Below are 20,294 nucleotides of genomic sequence, written 5' to 3'. Positions count from 1 at the left end.
TATCTTTAGGGCATTTTATGGAAATAATACGTTAATTACCTATTTACAAAAGTTATACATTTTTGCCTATTTCGATAGATTGTACTTATCACACCACTAACGTTAAGATATAAAAGGTGTAGTAAAACCCGTGGTGTGAAGACAAGGATAAAAACATTTTCCGTCCATAATCATTCGTTATCTAAACTATCGAGAATGTCCAGATCATGAGAATAGAAATTGACACATCACTAACCAACAGGATGTAGTAAAACCCTTGGTGTGACGACGAGGAAAAAAAATTACTCGTGACTACGAGTTTTTTCATTCCCGACTCGTAGTCACACCAGTGTGACTACACTGGTGTGACTACGAGTCGGGAATGAAAAATCCAGGTAAGCGACGACGTTAATTTTTCCACAAATATACAGCGTGGCACTATAATGGCGTTATTAAATAAAATTTAAAGTAAACAATTGAAATTTTCAAACAAACAAATTATATTATTTAGGTAACAAAATTTTAATCATCCTTACGTGGTCGCATGAGACGGCACGAAGTAGGTGTCAAACTGTCAGAGGCTACGCTAGCGCGCGGCTACTGGATTTCTTAGAGGTTGTTCCGAATTGATATTATGGAAAATTAATTAGAATATTTTTTATGATTACGGTTAAGTAATTAAGTGTGGCGCCACGCCGTATGGCTATAGTGTGCCAGCACACTCAGGCGTATATAACGAACCCAGGATCCTGGTGAAAAGTTGAGTACCGATTTTCCACCTTTATACCTATAAATATTTTACAAAATATACAATACAGCCCACTTAAAAATCCTTGATGCAACCAGATAGAAACTAATTCACGCTATTCGGGTACCTATTTATACAACTTATTAAATAATTTGTTAAAAACTTTGATCTTGACGTTTTTAAGTAGATGGAGGCGATCTTCAAATTCGAGGCCGCAGTCATTCTTTGCAAACGTTGACGCAAATATTTTTTTCGTCGCTCGTTCATAACTCATTATGTTAACGTGCCGGAAACTCGGCCGCGTAAAAATTTAGACATTGGTTCGATGTTGGTTTGATAAAAGATTTTTTTTTTTATAAAATGGACTATTATTATTCATATATTTTTATTTCAAACCACTTATTGAACAGTAAATATACCACAAACTGGGGCAATATTTCATCGCGTCTTTTTCTTTTTAGTAAAAAAATTCTTGATTAATAAGGCGGTTCTTGCCTTGGGAATGAATGCTGTTCTATAATTAAGTATTTCTATACTAAACTTTACCACACAAGTGGTTTTTTTTCAATTCTATTGAATTCCGTAAGAAATATTGTATGGTAAATCTTACTGACTCGACTTTAGAGAGTAGTATGAATATCAAGTTTTTTTGGTTGTTCAAGTTTTCGTTGTTGTTAACATTATTGTTAGACTTAATACTGGTCACGTCAAGTAATTTGTAATATAATTGTCTATTATCTATGATAAATATGTCGTTTTATTAATTACTAGCATAAGGGGGCATAACCTGCGAGAACTGGGAGGGAGGCATCATAATTGGTGGCGTGAAAATCACCAACTTGCGCTACGCCGATGACACTACTCTTCTTGCAGCAAATGAGTCAGAAATGGCTGCACTTTTTGAACGTATGGAGCGGATTAGTGGAGAGATGGGACTTCCCATAAACAGGTCCAAGACCAAAGTCATGGTGGTGGATAGATCTGGGAAGTTGGAATTAACTGGTGCGCTGGGCCTAGAAATGGTGGACAACTTTATCTACCTGGGTTCCAACATAAGTAACGATGGTTCGTGCGAGAGGGAAGTACGCAGGAGAATTGGCATGGCTAAGAGCACTATGTCTCAGCTTGGAAGAATCTGGAGAGATCGCAACATTTCCGTAAAAACTAAGACCAAACTGGTACGGACCCTAGTCTTCTCGATATTTTCGTACGGCGCTGAGACTTGGACACTGAAAGCTGCAGACCGCAAACGCATTGAAGCCTTTGAGATGTGGTACTGGAGAAAGATGCTCCGTATCCCCTGGACAGCATTTCGATCTAATCTCTCCATACTGCGTGAACTCAGGATCTCTGCGCAGAGTTTTAGAATACTTCGGTCACATCGCAAGGAAGGACGATGGAAACCTTGAGAGGCTCATTGTGGTCGGCAAAATAGATGGGAAGAGGCCTCGTGGACGCAGTCCAACACGATGGTCCGACCAGATCCGCTCCGCCCTCGACTCTACGGTTCACAATGCCTTTCACACCGCCAGAGACAGGAATAGATGGAGAGCGATCATACGTGAGAAAGTGATACAGAGGGGTGGTCACGACCCTCAGTACTGAGGATTACGACACAGGGAGGAGGAAGGGGGCATAAGCCCGCGACTTCGTTCGCGTGGTAGTTCAAACCAGACATCTAATAGCTGACAGGCTGTGACTGGTCATTAAACATTAACTGATAGATCTTACGACAATATTTCATAATATAAACAACATTCTTGAACTTGTTCGTGGAAGAAGCTAAAATAACCATAAAAATTAAAGTCGTGTGCAACAGTTGCTTGCGCGATTCAGAAATGAGATGGAAATATTTATGCTATCTAGCAAAATTTTGAGGAAACTTAAAAATGAAAGGTTTGGCTCTGGAAACCTGAAATTTATTCCAAGAAAACACACTTTACAACCCCTTTTCACCCCCTTAAAGGTTGAATTTATATATTAATTCACTTAATCATTTTCATCAATCTTAATTCTCTTCACGAAATGTTTTTTTAAGATCTAGGTTATAAATTGACGACCTGTATAGCCAAGTGGTTAGCGATCCTACCTACTAAGCTAGAGGTCCCGGGTTCGAATCCCGGTACGTGCAAGCATTTATATGATGAATATGGATGTTTGTTTCCCAGTCATGGATGTTTAAAATGTATTTATGTATGTTTAAGTAAGTATATTGTATTAAATATATCGTTGTCTTGCAACCCATACATAACACAGGCTATATATATGCTTAATTTGGGGCAAGATAATTTGTGTAAAAAGTGTGCCAATATTATTATTATTATATATAAATATCTCAACTACTGTAATTGTAATTACCTTCATTGGTACTAAGTACATACATTTAGTGAGTTATTACGACCAGTCGACCTGTTATAGTTAGTAAAAAAAAACTTCGTTTAGAAAAACCGACTACAAAAACTGAAAAGTATCAAATAACTATAAATTTATTTTAATACACCTTTACCTTTGATATTAATGAAATGCTATTATTTATATGTGCTACCTATTGACAGCTTACTTACTGTAATTATTAAGGTTGTCTGGCCACGCGTGTCTGTCCGTTTGGGTTGTTTTGTTCTAGACGAAGCTATCCCGCTCGAAGTCACGCGTGGCGAGTTTAGGCACTTACTATTGGATTTGGACGACTTCAAAGCTATCAATATGTAGCACATACAAATAATAGTATTTTATTAATATTAAAGGTAGAGGTGTATTAAATTAAATATTTAGTTATTTGATACTTTAAAGTTTTTGAAGTCGGTTTTTTTATAATTATAATATATAATCAACCTGAATGAAAACTTTTGAAAAAGCCGTACTTACACAACAAGCAATTATATCATCAAGGTAAACAAAAAAATTTCATAAAATGAAACCTACTCGGTCAAACTATGTAAAATTTTTATGGGACCAAAAATGGCATCTATTCTGCATCGAACTAACTAAAAAATTACGTTAACCGGATGATAAATCTCAGAGTAATCGGTGTACATACATAAAAAAAAACTGATCGAATTGATAACCTCCTCCTTTTGGAAATCGGTTAAAAATTGTATTTGTTGGATGCAATTACAAACTGTGACAGTAATCACGACCATCATGTTCACAAAGTATCCTTACACAAACAATGAATTCAAGCTCTGAAGGTTGATGCGTACAATATACGACAATTTATATTAATACAGTTGATTCTTTATTACTTTTTATGAAACAATTTAATCTAAATCGTCTGTATGATACCACAAAATTATATGAAGATGCGGACCTTTTATCCGTAAGAAAATTATATATATTGCAATGCATACTAAAAATACACAAAAGTAAATCTATAGATCCTTTGATTTTAAATAAACCTAAAAATAATACAGTAATTAAATGTAAATTTACTAAAACTAAATTTGCGTCTAAACAATTTGATGCACAGGCTACTAAATTATACAATACCGCTAATAAAATCTTAAATATATACACAAAGACATATAGGGAATGTAAAACTAGCGTTACAAAATGGCTGAAAACTTTTAATTATTTAGAAACTGAAAACTTGCTAAATTAATTATAATATGAGTAAAATAGTGTAAATATGTGTTCTAAAATATATATATATTTATATATATTTCGCTTGCTGTAATTTGATTGTTATCTAAATATCGTACTTTGAACATTTTACTATTTTATAAATATTCGTAAAACTACAAATTAAGTTCATAGTTACAGTGGTCGCACATTCTTGAGACGATGACAAGTGTTTTTATGTAGGTATATTATTTACAAGTTTAGTGTGAGCCACGCAAATATTAATCTACCTTCAATATTGAAACAATTTCTAGTTTGTTTATTTTATGCCTAAGATTGGTTTATTTAACTATAATTCATGTTTTTGTTAAATGTGTAAGCATTCTTATCCGTTGGAAAGAGCGGTCTTCCCTAACACAGGTTCTGCGAACTTAAAAGGGAAGTCCTACAAATACTATTTACTAAAATGCTAAATCTATAAATTTTTGATTTTTTTTTGAATTTATATTATTTAAACACGACTCACATATCGGACGCAGCACCTTACAAACTAATTTGTTATGTATATTACAGCCATTGTAATATACTCTATTTGATTGAAAAGAGTGGCCGTTGAGTTTCTTATATGTTCTTCCCACGAGTTCAACTTTCCGAACATAAATTCAGTAATTTAAAAGAAATATTTGTAATAACCATTGAAAGGCGCTTAGATTAAGCCTAATTGAATAAAGTTTATTTGACTTTGACTTATCAGACTGAGTGTACATAATTGTTCATGAGCCAATAGAAACCAATATAAAGCGTTGCTGGAGCTCCAAATGTAATGATAATATTGTGATGGTATAATAAATACCTTAAGATACTCTTGCGCCAGTTGCTTGTGCTCCTCGAAGATCCGCTTGGACTCCTCCTGGTTGAGGTCCGGCGAGATGGGGCGGAGGTGCGGGTCCAGCATCATGTGCATGGAGTCCAGGTCAGGGTCGGGCTCGCTGTGAGGCGCCGCGGGCCCCTCAGCGCCAGAACCACTGCTGTTGCCTGCAACACACAACTACACTTTATATTCCCTCGACAATGGTCAAAAGTATCTTTATTTCAGGAGGATCTACAAAATTTACTTTGCCACCTCATTTACACCACAACAACTTGGATATAGTCAGTTATTTTTTGTTTGCTTCTTAAACATTATCTACGTAAAACAAAAAGACTTCTGCTCATGCTTCTACAAAAAAGAAATATGTGGAATAATCATATTAATTGGTTTAACAACAAAACATGGCTTATAGTATGAGAAAAAGTATAATGCGCAGTTCTATGGCAGGGTTGATACGTTAAGAGTTAAATATACTCTGGGTGATGTCAGATGTTTCACCTAGATTTCAATGTTCAGCGCAGTCGCGATTACTTTACTCAGAAATAGGTGGCAGCAGTGACTAGTCATCGTCTTTCAAATGGGGTGCAACGATTGTCAACATTGCTTTCACGTAAAGACAACACCAGGATTACGACAGATTGATAACGTAACACTCAATATAAGATAGCTCACAATGTAACTCGCGGAAGATCACGAACGTTGATATCTCAGAAGGAGATCACAAATGCTCGTCCGGAAACGATCAGAATGAATGACGCAGGTAAAGGCCTACGGAGGGCGGGCTACCAGGAACCGCAAGCTGCGGACCAGCGGCAGACGACGACCGAAACTCACTGTAAAATATCCAACTACAGCTGACTGTGTCCGTGATGGTGACGAGGTCGCGGGGGCGCGCGGGGGGCGCGGGCCGCGGGGCCATGGCACGTGCGCTCAGGGAGAGGCTGCGGGCAGAACTGCGCGCAGGCCGCAGGGGACTGGGGAGCGTTCACGCAAGTCGCAGGTCGCAACAGTCGGGCACGGGCGGCGAGTGGCGGCACGAGTCACGACGCGCTCCTCTCGAAATAATCGGCGGGAGAGCAACAAACAAACCGCCGCGGCCGCTATTCACAGCGCGGTGACTCAGCCGCGCCAGCCCGAGCTAAATGCGGACGCCGTGAGCTGCCGCCCTTCGGGAGCTTTTCTGCCATATTCGCTAGCAGGGCATCTTCTGCACTCGGTCGACGACCCGTCGCCCACCCGACTGCCTCTCCGATGGACTACATTTAATGAATATACCTTGACCACGTATTTACAACGAAGACATCCATCACATCGAGGCAAACGACAAAAACCTTTTATTATCAAGGCGAACACGAATAATAGCGATTGCACGATAGATTGTAGCACACATTCAGTAATAATGATTAAATCGAGCTGATAGATTGCGGCATCGCAGTCGACCCTAATACATCGAATGATTGCCCTGTGCAACAGCCAAGGTGCGGTGCGCAAAACTGAACCGCTTTAGACATAAACAAACACGTTCCAGACATGTGACACAATAATTGTGGTACGATCATCATAACACAATACAATCGTAAAAGATGCTTTCAATGTCGGAGTAAGTAATTTACAAATAAAAACCTCCTGTGGTGTTCGATAGAACATGGGTACGAAAAATGCACCGACACGCTAAAGACCGGCAATGCTCATGTAGTATGTCCAATATTGAAGGAAAGCATAAGCGGCTAGATCACTGCTATCAATGTAATCTGATGAGGTGACATGCAATCTCGTTTGTTCACCAATCACGAATGGCATGAATTAAAGGATAGTCAGTCAGTAAATGACGTTGGACGTTGAGAAGAATACATAACTAAGATTTAAAAAAGATAAAGTTTAGTAAGCAATACATAGTAAAAGATTTTAAATGAATGTAGTATTGGACATAGAATCACTGATACTAAAGTTCAGATGATTACATAAGTAGTAATAAAAATAACAAGAGCAAAACAAGTTTACCAGAAAAGCGTCGGAACTCCGATGCTTGTATATTTAGCGTAAACAAAAGCATGTATTAATATAGCAGCACTTGTAATTGATATAAATAGCATTAATGCATTTGTGTCTAATGGCGACAAAGGCGTGATAATTAACGGGTTAGCGTACGATGATGACAGGCATCTGGCGTACTAGCCGCTAGGATAGCTGTTGACTGATAGTCTCCGGCACTCGCAACATGATCATGACTAATACACGCCACATTTTACGACTGCGAACTTCGATGAACCATTAAACTTTAACTAGCAACAGTAAAGTTTACGTCCATGTATTTGGCACAGACCACGACGGTTCATGGATGGAACGGAGAGATGCAACTAATCTACGATTTAAAGATTTGCAAATTTGTCGGTCGTACGTGACAACGCAAATCAATGTGATTTTACGATTAAGGCCGCCATTCGATTTGATAGAGTAGACCAAGTGTTGCGCTCTATGATGTAACAACGACGTGACAATGGATGAAATCAGTCTTGGCAAGAAGAGTTGTTATCAAACTCTCCGGTGCGAAATGTATAGATAATATACATAAATAAAGTTGGGCTGTGGTTTTATATTTATGTAAAGTTTTATTGAAATAGGGACATAAGGTGCAGCTCAACATATCATATACAGGGTGTCCCGTAATCAGTGGACCAACGGGATACCCGTGATAGGGGTGGTCATCATCTCTCGAAAACACCAAATTTTACTGTTCTAGGGCCAGTAGTTCAAAAGATATGATTTTTTAAGCATTATTTTGAAAATTCTACCCTTATCAACACAAAAGTTGAAAAAAAATATTTTTTATTTTTATTTTGCCCTGTTTCTTAACTTAAGGTGGCTGAGGAAACATGTGTCTTCACAATTAAATCCATTTTTGTGAATAAATATTGCCAAATTGAAAATTAAAAACCAAAACATGCGCAAATATCAAATAACTAAATTTGGAACGTGATGTTTGAAGCAAGCTAGTGCAAAAAAAATGTATGACAGCCTTGCGGACCATTATTTAAAAAACATCTGCAGTTCATACTGATTCCAAAAAGGTATAACAATATTACATTTTACAAAAAAAATAACTTAATAACCAATTTTAGACTCCAATTGCGAGAAACATTTAAGCGCTATCTATTCTGAGAATTATTTTGTTATCGAGAGAGAGATAACACAATATGCTATCTCTTTCTCGCTCAGGTACCTTTTTCGTTTACGGGGTCCTATTGGCCGACGCCTATGATCCCCACACCCTAATTTTTCAAATTATTCTTAGTTTCATCAGAGACTTGCTCATAGCTCGTAGCTGCACACGTGTTTTTTACTTCGCTACCATTACGACTCTTTTTTTTGGTGACTGACGCTTGAATTGGACCTTGTTTGTCTTTGTGATTTGGATACTGTTTGCCCGGATTTTATAAAATGCCTAATACCTATACTCCTCGTGAATATGCTGAGATGTATTTTATTTACGGTCTGTGTAATGCAAACGCTCGGCAAGCAGCCCGTACGTATCGTGAGCGCTATCCTAATCGCGACCGCTATCCGGATCATCGAATTTTTCTCCGTGTAAATAACGCGTATTTAGAAGGCAGAATTCCCGGAGCTGCAAACAACGTGGGAAGACCTAGAAGAGTCGATGAACTTCAAATACTGGCCGAAGTGACAGAAGAACCTTCTACGAGTGTTCGTCGTATTTCAAGACGTACTGGTATAGCAAAAACAACAGTACATCGCATTTTAAAAAGAAACAGTTTATACCCTTATCATATTCAACGAGTGCAGGCACTATTACCTGCTGATTATCAACGGAGGATAGATTTTTGTGCAGAGATGCTTCGCCGATGCCGACAAGATCCACTATTTTTCAATTCAATATTATGGAGCGATGAATCGTGTTTTAAAAGAGTTGGAGTGTTTAACATTCATAATTTACATGAATGGGCTGTTGTGAATCCACGTATTGTACGAGAAGATAGATTCCAGCACCAGTTTGGAGTCAATTTGTGGGCTGGAATCTTAGATGGTAAACTTATTGGTCCATTTGAGCTCCCACCGAGGCTTAATGGTGCTCGGTACTTGCAATTTTTAAGAAATGACTTAAGTAATTTATTAGCAAATGTACCACAGGAGGTATGTGAGAGGATGTGGTTACAGCATGATGGCGCACCCGCTCATTATTGCAGACAAGTGAGGGAATATTTAAACGAGTCTTACCCAAGTAGGTGGATTGGACGAGGAGGTACAATCCCATGGCCAGCTCGATCACCTGATCTTAATCCATTGGATTATTTTTTATGGGGATATTTTAAAGAATCCGTATATGAAACCGTTAACGATAACGAAAGACAGCTAAGACAAAAACTGAATGTGGTGAGTGAAAAAGTCAAAAATAATGAAAGGGCGTTAAAAAGTTTAAAAAGAAATTTTATAAGAAGATGCCGGCTATGCCTTAGAGTAAGAGGAAGACATTTCGAACATTTATTATAAGAAATAAATAAAAAAATTCTAACTATTTACTTTTGTTTTATTGTAAATTCCGCCAAGAAATTGCTATCTAATGTTGATTTAAAATAATTATTGTCTTTTATTGTTTCACAATAATGATTAATTATACCTTTTTGGAATCAGTATGAACTGCAGATGTTTTTTAAATAATGGTCCGCAAGGCTGTCATACATTTTTTTTGCACTAGCTTGCTTCAAACATCACGTTGCAAATTTAGTTATTTGATATTTGCGCATGTTTTGGTTTTTAATTTTTAATTTGGCAATATTTATTCACAAAAATGGATTTAATTGTGAAGACACATGTTTCCTCAGCCACCTTAAGTTAAGAAACAGGGCAAAATAAAAATAAAAAATATTTTTTTTCAACTTTTGTGTTGATAAGGGTAGAATTTTCAAAATAATGCTTAAAAAATCATATCTTTTGAACTACTGGCCCTAGAACAGTAAAATTTGGTGTTTTCGAGAGATGATGACCACCCCTATCACGGGTATCCCGTTGGTCCACTGATTACGGGACACCCTGTACATAATTTTAATATACACTAACGAACTCTGAAGCTGCATTAAAGTTCAGCATTACACTCGAATTAATATTTTTGATAAGTATGTAAACTGTCGAAACTAACCATTAATCATAAAAAAAAATAAAAGTTGAACTGCAGTAAAACATAAAATTATAGCCGGGAAAAGTTAAGCATAGTCTTCAAATAAGAAATAGAACTGAAACTACATGGAATAAATACTGGTTTGGATAAAGGAAATTTTTAAATCAAATTTGCCAACGAAGATTAAATCAAAAGCTACAGAGACCTTTTTAATGCTGTTTTAACTCTGACCGCAACCTTAAAAAAATTAAAGTTTGTCCACAGAGGAATTTATTGAAGTTATATGGGGAGATATCTAAAAGACGAAATTAGTAACAATACAATAAGAAAGAAAACCAAATCAAACATGTAGAGCCTTATCTGTTCTACGTCTAAAATTGAAATGGGCTGGACATAAAAAAAGAACAAATGACGAAAGTTAATAAGCGATTGTGGACAAGAATTGCAAGTGATAGGAACGAGTGGAAGTTAATGGAGGAGGCTTTTACTAACAATAATACTAACAAAATATTATTTTTAAAACACTGAAACATTTACACATTCTAATACATACAATTTATAAGTAAATAGTAAATACCTCCATGTATATCTATACAAATCGTAATCTTATCTTAAGGAAATAAAGCTCTAAATAAATAGTCTTAAATTCGTGTTTTCTTAGTGTAAAGTGATAAATTAATTCTTACTTATTTTTTTTTGTCATTTGCAATTTAAAGTATTGTTAAACAATAGTATTGACTAATAGTCTTTTAAGCTTCAAAAAAGTTTCGTAACGAAAAATATAGATACTTCGTCCGAACAAGTCGATCAAATTGTGGTATTGGTAGTCTTGGAATCTTGGAACAACGAACGATTGCTAGAAATTTTAATTTAAACTAGTCTAAGGTTTTAAAGTCTAAGGTTTAAAGAGTATACCGAAAGTTTGTAGAGGGAGTTCTTACATAAGAAGACAACTCAAGCAACCACCTATTGTGTCAACTTCCCTACGAAAGATTGAGCTGAGAGATAAACAGAGCTGAATGCGTGACACGATGAACATGAACACGTGCGTGAGTGCACTAACAATAAGAAGGAGGTTTAAGGAATCGGCAATTACCACTTTTAGACCAGCAAATAGTCCAAAGCTGCCTGCAGATCATAGACACGCTTGTTTAAGATTTGCGCGCGAAAATCTTAATTTGACTAAAGAGCAATGGGCCTCCATATTGTTCACCGATGGGTGTATGATATGTTTAAATTGGGCAGACGGTCACAGAAGAGTCTACCGTAGACGTGGGGACATATGCTCAAAGTTCCATTGAGAAGCGTGTTCCTTTTGTAGGCAATTTTTCTATGGTGTGGGGTGGCATTTCAATGATCGGATCGTCAAAACGGCAGAAGATGTGGTTTCACGACACAAAGCTATATAATAGAGGTTTAAGAAGCTCACGTGGTACATGGGATTGGCAAAAATTTTACTCTAATGCAAGATAACGCTCGAACCCACGCCGCTGCAAAAGTTGGGCAAAATTTCCAGGCCAGCAAGCAGCAATAATCCATAATAAGGAAGTGGAAGCAAACACCTTATTAAAAGAAAAAAAACCTTTAATTGTATTATAAAAACAATTTTTCAATAATCCAACCCAGAAACAATTTTTGTAAGATACATTAATCGTTTTTGTTTAAAAGAATTTAATGGTCCTTTCCACCGGTACAAGCACACACTTAAGGATATGATACTAAGCTATTATGAAGTAAACGAACCAAACTATAGAGTTTAATTTAAATTGGTCTAAAAAATTTTAATAATTGGTTAAAATGAAAGCGTCTTGAAAATTGATGCAGTTTAAAAGTCCGTAACATTATTTCATCATGAAGACCTTATTGGAAGAGGCATATTGCAATTTTTCTAAGCTATTGTTAAAGTAGTTTGTTAAGTTGTAGCAAACTTTTGACCAATGCACGATTGACATAAGAAATAATAAGAATAAATCAGGGGATCCTACTTTTCCTTAAATATAAAGTAATTTAAAACAGATGTCGATTTCAAAGTTCCGCTAACATTTCTAGAACACCGTAAATTCGCGAGTATTGTAGATCTCTCTTTGATCGCCGGCTTAATGTGCTTTGATTTGGGGCGTCGGGACAGTTCATAGACTTGCCTTGTTGCGTCACAGCCGCTCTGAACATCTGCCGATATCTGTTTATCAATCAGCAATCATTGAAGAACTAATAGAACACATTAATCTCAAAATACCTCATCAACTACATAATAAATGCGACACTGATTTGAGATGATTTGTTAATGAAGATAAACATGAACAGACAGGTAAAAGAAAAAAGGCACTAATATACAAACAGTAATTAGGTAGACGAAATGAAATGTTGACACTTACTTTTAAGTGACGTGCCAAATCCTAGCGAATGTCCAAATTTTTAATGTTTTTATTAACATTGAAAGTTGACACGAAACGTCTTGCATACAAACTAAAATGTGGGAATCGCCCAAAATATACACACGATCCGGAAATAAAGACTGGGACGAATTTAGGTGTCCTTGTTAACAGAATAAAAAAGGACCACAATATATTAAAAGCCATCACGGCGCAAAAACAATTGAATTGCAGTATTTTTCTTACACTTTTGATTTAACACCGGATTATTTTTGCCACGAAAGCTTTTGCTTGCATGAATCAGAGTGAATTACGACTATTTCTTTAGGAAGATTTGTATCAATGCTTGACGCTACACGTACAGTCTGATTGATGATCAAAAATTGTGGCAGCAACCTTCTTGGTAGTACTTATTTTGTTAATTTTTTTATAACGTACATATTATTATATTGAGAATCGCTGATCGCTTTATTAGCAATTAATCTTAACATATTTATTATATTATGATTTAAAAAATATCAACTGAATTTACCTAATCAAAAATAGATAGATAAACTTTATATTGAATTTGAAAGACTAAAATTAGAGAAAGTTATTAAAGAACCACTTTAGAAATACGTTAGAAATTTGGAAGTATGTCTAATGTGACTCACGTGGATATGTAATAAGTACTAATGTAGTAAGGCTGGTCTAGTTCTGTTACAAATAAAAATGCATTTTTTATGACGTATCTTAATAAGACTATGTTTTCTATTCAAAGTGACTAATAGACTAGACTAGACGAGGAACCGCCTTCAGCTCTTGAAAAGAGCAGAAGGCCTACCAACCTAGAGCAAGAAGGTCAACTTGTAATTAGCGATTCAATTCCGATCCAGTTCAGTTTAGGTATCTAAACTGATTCGCTAAGATTCGAATAAACGAAAGAAATTTGTCTGTGATCCGCGTTGCATATGTCTCTTTTACTCGATCCATATTCGTTGCGTTTCGAAATCTATAATGATATGATGTTAGCGGTTTTTTTGCGTAGAAATTACTCCAAACACATTTTAAAATTGCGCTTTATAGCGTGAAATTATAAACCATTACGCCCTTTTAAGTACTTTCTTGCGAACAGGCCGGACATAGCTCGCGCCCTTATTGCCTCGTCTTTAGTATTTTCACTTTCAGTATTTATATTCAGTATTTTGTTTTACAAAAAAGTCCAATAAAGTATGCTCATCTCATCTTTCATCAATTCATTTTCCTTTTCTGCATGTTTTATGTATGTTTTCACTATTTTTTAAAAGTTATTAACAAAATTATTTACTTTCCGCTAAGAAAGTAGCAACTTTTTTTGAAACGCTCATTTCGACACATAAGCTATCCAGTTTAGGTTGAAATATTACCTCATGGTACGAATGAATGAACGAACTAAAATAGTTTGAGATTCAATTTCAGACTTGATTTGACGTCAACCTAAATTGGATAGCTCTAATGACATCTTGGTATGAAATAGCAGAGCAGTTCATTTTCAGTCGTCAATTGAATCGCAATAACAGTTCATGGCAGGCCCGCAGGTGCAGATTCTTGCTGGAAACTCCAGGGTATATTTTTTAATGCCCATTGCTATAACTTTCACAACACGATCTATGACAGGCTCTCGATACACTTTGACTAAAGTCTTAACAACTCTTTCACAAAAACGAAGTATGTGACTTCTTGATAAGGCATTCCCCACTAATCCACTTGTAAAGTTTTTTTGAGCTACGAGCGTACACTTTGTCATCTTGCTTGATGTTGTTAATTTTGATCGAGCCACTCTTTCTATCTGTAGGGATTGATTTATGGCATGTCGTGTATCGACGGTAGCAATCAGGCTTGAGGTGTCCTTTTATCATACGCTAAAGAGTCCCAGGAGAAATCTTCATTTCTCGCAATGAATTTTTTTCATCTATACTAATATTATAAAGCTGCAGTGTTTGTTTGTTTGTTTGTTTGAACGCGCTAATCTCTGGTACTACTGGTCCGATTTGAATGATTCTTTCAGTCTTGGGTAGTCCAATTATCGAGGAAGGCTATAGGCTATGTTTTTTTTTTCAAAATTAGGGATCCGTAATAAAATTGCTATTTTGTAACACAAGGTGTAAAATCGAAAACCTATTTTTGCGTGCGCTGCAAAAACTATTGACAATAGAACAAAATGATGTACAGGCTATAATATAGGCAATATTTTATTACTTATAAAACTATCGCGTGAATTATACTTTATATAGCAAAACAACGTTTGCCGGGTCAGCTAGTTCCTTATAAAATTCGGCGAATTCCGGTTAACAGCCTCTTTAGTTGTAACAGCACGCCGTCCGCCCCGATTTTTTGGGTTTTTACAGACGATGTGGTGGTATATTTGTCTATAGTAGGTATGTCATATACATATGACCTACGTCTTAATATGACCAATAGCTACCTTGTATATTGTGGGTATATAGATACCCACTATATGGAAGGCACTCCATTTCTGTTTACTTTAACAGCCCTTCCAAAATTGTGATTTAATATTAAATTCGAAAAAATATATGAAATGGTGGGAAATGATCGAAGTTTTAAACATAATAAATGCGATACAAATTTAATTCAAAATAATAAAACATTTGAAGTTGTAATATTTATGGCTAGACTCGTTATACTCCCTACTAAAGAAATCTAAACAGAACTGTTAGTAGATACTATTCAGGCGAGATTTTTAACTAAAATAAAATCTTTTGATCTCATTAAAAATACGCCAGTAATTACGTCACACTGTAGTCTCCAAAATGGTATACGACGAATTTTCATGCCTTACTGAATTTTAGAGATTATTTTCAATGTTTATTCCGTCTTAATATCTGAATTTAATTACATTTTATTTGCAATAAACATCGTTTTTTAACTAAAATATGAAATACTGAAAAATACGAAAAATTTTAAACACTTTTTATTTTACGTTTTGGTTTCTATTATTTTACAAATTCTTACCTGTTGCAGAAAACACGATAGCTTAAGATTTAATTTTAATTTGAAACGTTAGTAATTCTCAAAAAATAACCTATGAAATCCGCAATTACATGGCATTATTTTTAATTATGTAATGTAAAAAAAACATAAAACTCATCCCTAACCAAACTACAAAGGTTTTGTAACATTTCATAAATTCGTAACCATGAGATACATCACATATGTAGGTACTAAATGACGATTAGTTAGGTACGAACAGTGATCCGAATTTTAAGTACCACCCGACTATTTAGTAAGCGCCTATTGTAAAGAGGACAGTTTACAATATCGTGCCAACTACTACGGCAAAACAAGATCTAGGGCAAACCTTGTTAACACGAACTCCGTGATCGTATCCAGATCACATCAAAGAAATACTGCGTGATTCGCAACGGATCGTTGGTATCGAATAGGACAGATTCTGTGACGTTGGCAATAAATCCGTATAATCTGTGCGTTTCATGGAGGTGAAAATAGGTCTAGAATATGTAAAATCAAACCATAACTTGTTAAAAAAAAACCAAGTCTCGCGACTTAGGTCGTCTACCGTAAAAAGTTGTGAGATCAATGTAATACCAAGTCTGTCAATTTATTCAGTCTCTACTAAAGGGTCCTCTTCTGACATAAGTTATTACGTAAGGAATAAACTAAAAATCTTTTATGTTTTAAATAAATAAATAAATTTAATAGCCATCGCATGAAAACACAATGTATCTCTTTTTAATTTTTATTAAAAACACAATTTATCTCACAAGTAATAAATATTATAATAATATTGATTGATTAGTGCGATTGGCAACTAAAAATTCAGGCTCATCATCGTTATGGATAAAACTAGAAGTTTTATCCATAACGATGTTATAGGGGGGCAAAAATGGCCTGAATTACTTCGAAAAAAGGATGGTACGGCCGCTTGTTTTTGCTAGACTTGGCGGATGTACTAATGTCTACCAATGTCGCAATAGACGTCTATTTCTTCTGGAGTAGGAGACAAACAATCGCAGTTTTCTCTATAGTCAGTCGCCTTTACTTTCTTATAAAACAAGCAATCATCTTTTAAAATGATTGCTCCTTTAGGAGCAATGCCGCTTTTTTGAAGTTAACCGATGTCTGACCTAGAAAGACCAGGTTTCATTTTAACATTAATAGTGGCGTAGATATCATGATGAAAACATAGCGGGGGGAAAGTACCTTGATAGATAACCTTACTTTAAATAAATAAATGAATCACTCAAAGTTAAAAAACACTGATAACTACCCGATTCGATAGATAAATGTCACTGTGATACAAATAAATCAAGAAATTATCTTTAATTTATATTATAATAATCAATACCACATAGATGTTCTATAACGATTCTTTTGAATTACGCAACACATGTATTTTGAAAATTTCCTTTTCAGAATTATAAACACTTACAAGCCCATCAAAATTCTTACTAACTCGACTTAACCGAACAGTAGGCATAACAAGTTTGTATTTGTGCCTGGTATTAATATGCAAATTCTCTTGTAAATTCATTAAAGTAGCCTCATACATAATATGAAGTATATATACATTAAGAGACCATTGAATTGTGTAGTGCCATGCTTATATATCATTTCTCTAATAGTTTCACCCTATAGTACAGATTGAAAAAAAATACACAAATTGGCAAAAAGATGAAGTTCAAATGCAATAAAGGTGTGTAAAAATTAAACACGAAAAACCAAACAAAATAGAATTTAATATGAAACAGACATGAATGATGCAATAGTCAATTCTACATCAATCATTCAATATATCACACTATAATAGGCTTGTGGAGTGTTTTAAAAAGTGCAGCATAATATCAGCGAGCAGGAAGCAATACAAAAGCGATTGGCAGAGGCATCGTTGTGAAATAGCGCTCCGTGAGTCACGCGTGTATTTTGGAGGTGCGTTCCCGAAACCACGGCGTTACACGCCAGAGAACGACGTTGCCGACGACTTTTAAAACTTTCCGTACGAGGTACCTTGCAAACTCAAAAATTTAAGATTAACTTTCAATATTTTATGGACTACGAATAAAAAAGTAAGCTGTGGTTTTAGCCATTTCAAATGAAAAAAATTTAAATTCTGTTTCTCATTTATAGCTTCAGAAGGCATAAATTTTGGGGGCTTGTTTAAGGGATTAAACGGACAATCGAGCGTGTGGACAATCTACCATTCCCTCTCTTCCATCAACAGAGAAATAAAAAAAGGGTTGTTGGCATTTATTCCCTAAGCCTTTAAGTTCTCACACATTCAGTATTGTTTGCATAGTAAAATGAAAACGTCGCATTTAGACTAAAAAACTGAAATGTTCTCATACTATGAGAAATATATATAAAAAAAAAACAGAAATAAATATACGTGAGACGTAATGGTATCCTAGTAACAAGAATGGAAAAATTATGACGAAGAAAATATCATTTGAAAATTAACTCCCAGAAAATATGACTGGAGGAAATTAGTCGAAAGCCAACCTGACCATCAAAGTTGTTGCTAAATGATAATAACGGAAAGGAGTGCTATGATTTTTAATCAGTGAATAAAGGCCCTATCTCATAGTTAAAAAGTAGAGTAGAAATATAAATATATATCGTATGTATGATACACAAAGCTTAAGTGGGAGAATAAGTTATTTCGTTCCTCACCGACTGTGGATGAAGTGATGATGATCTCATAGACAAATCTAAATAGTATAAATTACTCGTATGTTGCTAAGACTAAGATGACAACATAATATGAGACACAGAAACTACTATGGAATTATAGAATATTAATTATATTATGCTGTTATTAAAACTTAAATATGTTCGTAAGTTATATTCGTGTACACTTCTGAAATTACATAACATCTTGGTATTTAAGATACCAGCGGGACTCAAAGCGATCATTCATTTATACGGGCCAAATACAAACAAATAAACAAACACAAAACTCTATTACCAGCGCGGTAACACATTCATTATTGTACGAACCAGAAGATAGAGAATATTAAGTATGTTACCTATAATATTAAAGCCAATAGAATTAACGGTCATGTTAATTCTTATTCTGATTCAAGACATATTATGCTATTTAATAAAGATATTTATAAAGCAAAGAAAAAAGATTTGGTTATGAACAATGTAGTTGCTAGCGAAACACCATTGAAACTCAAACATCTAGTATCGCGTAAGCACGAATAGAGCGCCCGTAGCAGGGACGATTGTGACGCGAAGACAGTCCCCGACCTAGATACGAAAAAATTCAGTCGATGTTCAACTTAAACGCGATAATATCGAGGACCAAAATACGTGTTGCTCCAAATAGAAATATACATGTCACATAATTTGATTACATCTAGAGGCGGTTAGTCACCGCGTTCTGATGCCAGCGGGCGCACCATCGCTGTAGCCCCACAAGCCAATTGTATTCAGGCTGAATCACGCTAAGCGCCGTCTGCAAAATGTCTCACCACTTCATATTAAATCCGTACCGCACTCGATTAACATTATTATTAAATTGCCATAAATTTACGGGAGAACTAAACAATTAAGTACTATTTCTATGAGGCGTAACCAAGGACCTAAAAATAAGTACTTCATATTACACCTACGAGGGAAAAAAAATCCAAATTATTTATTATTATTTTCATTTAAACAAAAATCGACAATATCAATATATTGAACGCAGAAATCAAATCTAAAATAAAATATCTCAAGTATTTCTAACATCCTTAAAACAAAAGATTTTAAACTCTGTCACATTGTTTCTATATAAATTGTCCGTTATCGTTTTCCGTCAAAATATTTAATAACAAAAAACAAATTAATAAAACGGGTTTTACTGCCTTCACTTATTAAATGACGCAATTTCGGCCCAGTTGTCCAATCAAGACAATGGGCACTTTTTGACTAATTTGTTTTCAGCTCACCGATAAACCAATGGTTTTACGTGCATAACTGTCAAGTCATCTCAAAGGGCATTATGTGATATATTACGGTTTAACTGCTTGACATCAAAGATTTGCTCTCAGCTCGTACACATCTTGTCAACGTTGAAACGAGCATTACGAAATGCACAGTTTATTTCTGTTGTTCTTTCAATTGTCGACTCTCTTGAACGTCTCGAAAAAGAATGAATGATTCACCACTCCGACCACGTCACAAGCTATAGTGGTTGTCGAAAGATTTGGCATTGCTCTCGGACACAGCGATGCCTCGGCTTTGATATGGGATTATAAATTTACTACGGTGTCACTCTCACCCAAATTTTTATATCAGTTGTGATAGATCGCGGCAAATGAGAGATATAAGCCGGCGTCGAGTGTCATAATATGGCTATTTAGTAGGCATTTTAATCCAAATATATTAATTATTGACTCAATGGGATTTGAGCCAGAATAAGCTTCACGTTGATATCGTTAGTAAAAGTATAAATTAATGAAAAGTGCTCCTTGAACGACATATTGGATTCATTTATTTGTTTTGAACTTCGATCGTTTATTTTGTATTAAGCTATTCCTTGATTGCTTCTATATTTTATATTCTGCTTAATATAGATTAGTATTTTCTACATTCCTTACAGTTTTTTTAGTATCTTGCGCCCGTGTTTTCAGGATTTTTCTTTTATTTTCC

General features: G+C 35.3%; 1 protein-coding gene across 1 annotated transcript in view; it reads right to left on the bottom strand.

Moving 5' to 3' along the window:
* The window catches only part of LOC126977464 (mitogen-activated protein kinase kinase kinase 7), a 51,602-nt gene that overhangs the window by 3,375 nt on the left and 27,933 nt on the right, over positions 1-20,294 (bottom strand). Inside the window, exon 8 of the mRNA XM_050826282.1 lies at positions 5,139-5,320. Coding sequence (XP_050682239.1) covers positions 5,139-5,320 — 182 coding nt within the window. The remainder of the gene's footprint in view (positions 1-5,138; positions 5,321-20,294) is intronic.

Source organism: Leptidea sinapis, chromosome 45 (genome assembly GCF_905404315.1).
Source record: "Leptidea sinapis chromosome 45, ilLepSina1.1, whole genome shotgun sequence".
NCBI classification, from domain to species: domain Eukaryota; kingdom Metazoa; phylum Arthropoda; class Insecta; order Lepidoptera; family Pieridae; genus Leptidea; species Leptidea sinapis.
This window is presented reverse-complemented; position numbering and strand designations above follow the sequence as displayed.